The 7,412-nt window shown below is 42.6% G+C and overlaps 1 protein-coding gene across 1 annotated transcript in view; it reads right to left on the bottom strand.

Moving 5' to 3' along the window:
* Positions 1-7,004: 7,004 nt before the first annotated feature.
* GINS1 (GINS complex subunit 1) overlaps positions 7,005-7,412 on the bottom strand; it is a 13,172-nt gene continuing 12,764 nt past the window's right edge. Inside the window, exon 7 of the mRNA XM_018573090.1 lies at positions 7,005-7,152. Coding sequence (XP_018428592.1) covers positions 7,084-7,152 — 69 coding nt within the window. The 3' untranslated portion in view covers positions 7,005-7,083. The remainder of the gene's footprint in view (positions 7,153-7,412) is intronic.

Here is a 7,412-nt window from a genome sequence, read left to right as displayed (position 1 = left end):
TTCAATAACTGGCATTTTTCAGAATTGGGCCAGAATGACGGCCATAATATTTCTCCCATGACAGGATTGTTTCTTGACAGCAGAAGGCATTCAACAATCTTTAGAGGTCCAGTTCCATGTCTTCTTTTTTTATCCTGTTTTATGCTTTTTATACTTTTTTGGTCATGGTACAATTCACAGTGTTAGAAACCTAAATAATACTTTTTTTTTTATTGCACTGAATCTGGTAAACCAGCATTTAATAAGAGATCCAATTGCTTTTTCTGTCCGAAGAAGTGATTGCTTCATGCAGTGCTTTAAATACATTTACAAGACCTGGGGATTCTGTTTCACAGTTAACATGGGGCTCCATGGATACAAGTGATTTGGAAGCACTGTTATAATGCATTTTACTTGTAGTTTAAAGCCCTGTGTGTATAAGACCTGTACAGTCAGTGCAGTTATTGTAGAATGTAAAAAGCTGATCTGTCGATGATTTTGTATCTCATTTTAGCACAGTAACAGGTTACTGATTAGGATTTTGGGGTGCATGTTAGTAAGGGCTTGTGTTAATGGCTTTTGAGATCATTCAGAATTCCTTGACAGATGCATTTGACCTGCAGATGGACTCCTCACTTGCTTCTAGCTGGTTTTGCATTCCCGTAAACTTGTATGGGAATGCAAAACCCATCGGCACAAGCCCTCTCTTAGGAATGGTCTTTAGCAATGTTGGTTAATGACTTGTGTTCGGCCTTGGACACTACATGTAAGTCCACCCAAACTGATGTTTTAGTATTGGGAGAGGCCGTAGAGTTAAAGGATATCTAAACCCAAGAACTAAAATGTTAAGTATTGCAGGTTCCCAGTCCTTACATGCGATGGCTGCATTAGTTCGCTTTTCTTCAGGCCAAGTACATTTTTCTGCAAGCACTGATAAATGTGTGTTGATCTTGCCAGAAATCTTGTGCCTTTGTAAATTCTTGTGCACTGAACTGAAATATTAAACAGTCTACCCAGCTATCTTTTGTGAACTACAAAGCAACACCCCTCTGTGTTATGAAGACAAGGGGAGCCCAAATCATAACAGCAGCCGAGGGTAACAATACTGCAAGTGCTTTCACCATGGGAAGTATGTTACTGTCAGGATCACCCTGTGGTGATAAGGAGATAAAGCCTGAAGAAAGAAAATGAATGCAGCCACCCCATCGAAGGACTGGTAAGCTGCAACATATTAGTTTTTTGGATTGAGATACATTTAAAACTACCTGACAGTTCCTGTCTCTCTATTGGTGAGATATCTCTGTTTAAGTCCCTGGGTCTGCACACCTGCTGGATTTGCATATATGTTTTATAGTATGGGGAATTCGGCACGTTGAGCTGGAACACGCATGTCCCAGATAGACAGAAATACAGTTAGGATTTGTGGCAGGGAAGTCTTGCTGTTGCAGTATCCCAGACATATTAGAATCCTGACCCGGTCAACAAGGCTATGCCAATATCCCAAATATCACTTTGTGTGGACACACCCTTTTAATGAGTCTCCACTAGATTCCACCAGGGAAAGGCTTTTCATGCTCAGTGCCCATACAATTCTTGTTTTATTCATCCTCAATTCTTTTTCTAGTAGTACTGAACGTTCATATTTTACTGTTGTAAGTCTGATATCATCATTTTGGTCTTTTTATTACAATAGCGCGTGGCTTAGAACATTCCCAGGAACAAGGGACTAAAGGGCTGATTATGAAAATGGGAACAAAGAAATAATAGAACCATTACAGTAGTCAATGCTCAGTCTATATTCCAGAAAGTACAACTGGAAGACTGAGCATGGCCTTTGTCTGCCCATAATGGCACAGACTAGATGTTACATATTCCATGAATCACTACAAAGAGTCTTTGTAAAGGTGCTTCGTTTTTGTATATAGCATTTTATACTTTTTATTCTTACACGACAAACCTGGAAATTGCTGAAAGACTCTAAATAAGCAAACAGCAAAGTATAAAATGTCCAATGTCGTAGCAACCGACCAGATCTAAATAGCATTGTTTGGCACAAATGACCACCTATATTGAAGTTGGCAAACAGGCTTGGGATGAGACACTATTATAGCCCATAAAGCACAGTTCTAGAAGGACTTGTTGGTTTTCAGTCCCGTTTTTATAGTACTGAGAGAGACAATAAGGGAGGGTGGATGAACAAAACCAAAAGATCACTGATAATATTGAACCTTCCAATAAATGAAATCAAAACGGATATAAGGAACGTATTACCATAGTGAAAAGACGACATCCACCAGCAGCCCTTGTGGTCACTAAAACACAAAGTGGCTAGTCACAAAACGGCATCCAATGGGAGATGGGCAGGCTTGGGTGGACCTGGTTGTATTCTAAAGTCAGGCCCTCCAGGTCACAGCTAGAGGCAACATGACACATGAGCGATAGTTGGGATCTTTTTATCTGCAATGTTTTCCAGGTGCCACCCTGTGTACGGTGTGTTGCAGATGTTAACATTATTTTATTTCTCTTCTCTTCCTTTTTTAGGATTTTTTTTTCTTTTGTATTTTATCCTTCACATCAATTTCCTTTTAAAGTAGCAAATATGGATGCATACAGTACATTTCTATATCACAATCTGCCTCATAACATAGAGAAATGTCTTGACTCTTTGTAGCATTATTTTAGGTACTTCCGTTGGGCATCTAGATAGCAGTGACAGGATGAGGGTAACAGCATTTAGCTCAGATTACTTGAATACATTGCATTTTTATGACTGGTTAGGCTGCCCCCCAAAACTGAAATTTACATTTTGAGCAGACTGTGCTGGGTGGAATCGCTTACTGGCCTCTCAGGAATTCCAATGGAAAAATTAGGGTTTGGACATTCCTAACACTAACCTATTACTGGTCAAGGTGAAGCGAAGTGAAAGGTCTGTCACTGCTCCTGTTTTAGGCTGGGTTCACAGCTAGGCGTTTTTCTACGCTTTCGTACTCGCGGAAAAACGCTCAAACAGGGAAATGCCATTATTTTCAATGTGCATGGTTCCCATCTGGGCGGTTTTCCGCGAGTACGAACGTGCGGGAAACCGCCCTACGCCCAAAGAAGTACATGTACTTCTTTGGGGCGTTTTGGTCGGGCGGTTCCATTGGGATACAGCCAAGTATCCCTCGGAAACACGCGGTTTCGCGGTAAAAAACCCGCGCGAAAAACGTGCATATTCAATCCGCCTAGGTGTGAACCCAGCCTTACTGTCCATAAAGTAGCATTCATAAACAATTCAGCTCAGTGGGTGAGACTGGATGGTCTGGTCCCAGTGTAGTTTTAAAATAAAGCAAAATGTGGTACTGGTAATTTATTTTTACTTTGTGATGGACAATGTCAAAGCATCTGTAAATTAACATATGTCTCTCCTTGAGCAGGGCATTGTGTTGTGATTTTATCTATAATATGTATAGTTTTGTAAATGAATTGTCTCTTTATATTTATACAGCACAGATACCAAAGTGAGAACTATGGCATATCCATGACTGTGGGCAATGTATGAAAACTTTAGTTTAATGGAAAGTTGTGTTTTGGTAACATCACAATAAAGATCATTTTTTGAATAGCTTCTGTGCCACTCTTGTGTTTATCAGCTTAATGCTATTGTACGAGTAGTGCCATTTATACGGAGCTATAAGAGCCTAGATGGCTTATAGAAGCTATAGGAGAGGAAGATTGAGGGCGTTTCTTACCCTTCTTACGGAGATTTTATCTGTCACATTATTTCTCAATCCCCTAACTACAGAAGAATCACTTTTTGTGGGAAGAAGAATCCATATACAATAAAGCTGTGCAGAAGCAGTCACTGCTAAAGATTTATTGGTTTTAGACAAAGCAATGGCAACACAATCGTCACCTTTGGTCATTTCTACCTTACAGATAAAACACACAGACACCAGAGCAGACACATTGTTAGATGTTCCAGCACAGTTGATCCTCCACTCGGGAGTAGCTATAACAGGAAATGTACCTTTAAATAGCACTGTATCCCTAGAATACTCACGACCGCGACCAGTGTGCGGTATTAGGAGAAGAATAGAAAAAACCTCTGCCACTTCTCACAGCAGATATCCAGATAACATTGCAGAGCCTATAGGACAGGGTTAGGCAACCTTGGCTCTCCAGCTGTGCTGAAACTACAAATCGCATCATGCTTCTGCCTCTGGGAGTCATGCCTGTGGCTTGCAATGCATTATGGGATTTGTAGTTTCAGCACAGCTGGAGAGCCGAGGTTGCCTACCCCTGCTATAGGAGATCTAGAGCAGAATCTGTCCCCGGCTCCTTCTTTACTCGGAGTCTGCTTCTCAATACAAAAACAAAAATGTCCCAGCACACTCACCAGCCAGCCTGCAAAAAAAATGACACGGTCGAACTATTAGGGTTAAAAACAGAGGTTTTAATTGGACAACTTTTGCAAAGTATGTGGGAGCCACAATGCCTCATCAAGGCCTCTGTGTATCATGCGGTACTAACTAATCTATGAGGGCCTCCATCTTGGAGCATACACAGCAAAGGATAAATTAGGTGCCAGGAGGTAGGCCAATTCTCCTTAAAGGCGCAGGGACACACTGGAAGCCCAGCACATCACAATGGCAGCTGAAGCCGCCAGTGTCCCCACACCAAATCCAACAAGTGAAATGAATGGTTCTCCTTAGTGTCACAGATGTCTCACAGCTGTGTGAAATGTGGAGGGAGGAGAGTGAAGGTAATGCGTGTATTCTGACTAGAGGTGGGGGGACTTGCTGCTGGCCGGCTCAAACACAGCTATGCTGAGGGAGTGCGAGCGGGCGCATGCACAGTAAAAAGCAAGTGCAGTACATGGTTTTTTTCTAACGGCGGGAAAGAAAAAAAAGAGAAAAAAAACCAGTGCAAAAATACAAGCAATAGTCCACAGATTTAGTAAAAAGGAGGGATAGTCCCAGCCCCCTGCAGGGAGAAAATACTTGGTTACAGTACTCAACCTCCACAGTCCTGGGTCCAACATAAAAGGAATCTCCAGACAAAACTGATCTGACCACAAATGGTAGCTATAATACCTCACCAGATAGGAACATAGGACCATTGCAGGAAGTATCCACAGCACGGTGACTGGGAAGTAGTGCTTGACCAATATGGATTTTTCCTAACTGATACCAATTATGGGTCACCTTTGAGGCCGATAACCAATATCTGGTGGATAGATTCTCTGTGCATGCTCAATGTTCACAGAGCTCAGGAGGCCAGGGCAGCAAGGACCCCATGTGTGGAGTTTGTAAGAGTCAGATGGGCCTAGATGCCCAAGGAGTCCAAGGTTATTTCTCTGCAATCTCTTTTCTAGGTCAGGGGTGGGCAAGCTTTGGCCCTCCAGCTGTGGTGCAACACATTCCATTAGGCATTGCAAGACTGACAACTACAGGCATGGCTCCAAGAGGTAGATGCATGCTGGGATTTGTACTTCACCACAGCTGGAGGGCCAGTTTGCCTACCCTTGTTCTAGGTCCTTGATTTTGTCCATCAAGGTGCATTGCTGTTTTATTTTGTAGCTTCACCACAGCTGGAGGGCCAGAGTTGGTCTACCCTTGTTCTAGGTCCTTGATTTTGTCCAAGGTGCATTGCTTTTTTATTTTGTAGCTGTTGAAAGTCCATGGTGCTCAACGCCTGCTCTGCATTCTATAGCGGCAATGGTGTCCTAGAGCTCTCAGAAATGGCGAGATAAGCTCACAGGGGGAGGGGGTCTGGTTTGAGATTTGCTGCTACTTGTTGAAAGTCAAATGCTAACAGAGAGCTGAGCCATGGAGAGTAGCATGGTTGTAGCCGTCGTCTTTGCCAAGCATGCATGTGCTTTTGGTGGTCAGGATGTTGTGCTTCAGTAGTGGGGTTTTGAAGACAAACCACTTGCGTGTTCATTAGCTACGGCTGTTGACTGGGTTGCACCAGGTCTTGATGAATGGTTGCAGAATTTTGGCTAGCCAAAACTCAGGAAGCTAGTGCCTGGTCACATCAGGTACCGGAAACACAAATTACTTTCACAAAAAAAGCCAGGGCCCTGAACATTTCCCAGCTGCTATAGCAGCCAGGAGTCTTTACCTGCTGACACCTCTGACGCCATTACGCCAGCAGCAGAGAAGGGGTTAAAGGAAACCTGTACCGGATAAAATATAAAGACTGTTTTATTCCTCGTTGCCATTCAATACTGTACTTGATGTATGCTTGTTTGAGTGAAGTAATAAAGTCTGAATGCCTGATCAGTATTCTTGTTCTATGTCAGTGACTCAGAAATGATTGAATGAGCATTGCAGCCAGTCATCAGCACTGACCCCCACCCCCGATCCTTACCCCTCCCCCAAATGCCACAGCCCCAAGCAAACTTTACGTCACAACTCTGAGTGTTAAAGATGTTCTCCACGCGTCAGGTCTTGGACCTGGCAGTGCACTGTGGGCAGAAAAGGAGGGTCACATGCAACACATAGCTAAAAGTACCAGGTATTTGCAAGGGTTTCCCTTCACTTCTGGTCTGGAAACCTCCAAAGCGAGGGGAAATCCCCCGTCTAGACAGCCGACACTGGAACATGTGTTCCTATTGGAAGATTTCCCTTCAGTTGTTCTGATGAGAACATTTTGGATATCACTTTGTGTCCTGGTGACAATGAGCACTAGGATAAATCGATGGTGAATCTCCCAGTAGGAACACAATAAAAACCTGTCAGAAGTTCCAACCCTTCTCTGATATAAAAAAAAAGTATTTCTTTAACTAAAAATTGCAATGCTGGTGAAGCACATGCACCTTCGTTCTCCCACCAGCGGGACTTGTACAATCCACTTTAAGAAGTGTGTGGTCATGGATTCCTCTCTTCTATATTGTATGATTCAGAAGGAAAACATCAGTACCGAAGTGTCAGGTAAGCAGCAAAGGAATGGACTGGCAGTATCCTATGGTGGGATGTTGAATGTTTTCCTTGGAAAGGTGACTTAAAAGAAAACAGACACCACAAGACACCAATCACAAATTAATGTTTATTAAAGTACAAATCCATATTTACAAAGTATATAATACAGGTCTAATTAATAGGAAAAGGCCGCACATCTCTATGACAACACATGCTCCAGAACGCCTTGTCGGATCAGCTGCTCACATTTCCATCTTGGCAGAAAATGCTGTAGGGGAAAAAAAAAAAACACCCATTAAATACCAGAATCATAAACCAGAATCTAACACCGTTATTAAAATGCCGACAGAAAGGAAAATGTACTTAGCCGAAAAGCTTCAAAACATACCAAACTTAACCATGACATAGGCCAGATTTACGATGTGTGTCCATAGCATTGTGGAGCAATGAAAACAATACAGTGCCTCGTGAAAGTATTCACCCCCCTTGGTGGGAGGGTCTTGTTTTTTTTACAATGCAATTGATTGT

The sequence above is a fragment of the Nanorana parkeri genome, unplaced genomic scaffold (assembly GCF_000935625.1).
Source record: "Nanorana parkeri isolate BGI_ZX_2015 unplaced genomic scaffold, ASM93562v1 scaffold46, whole genome shotgun sequence".
NCBI lineage: Eukaryota > Metazoa > Chordata > Amphibia > Anura > Dicroglossidae > Nanorana > Nanorana parkeri.
This window is presented reverse-complemented; position numbering and strand designations above follow the sequence as displayed.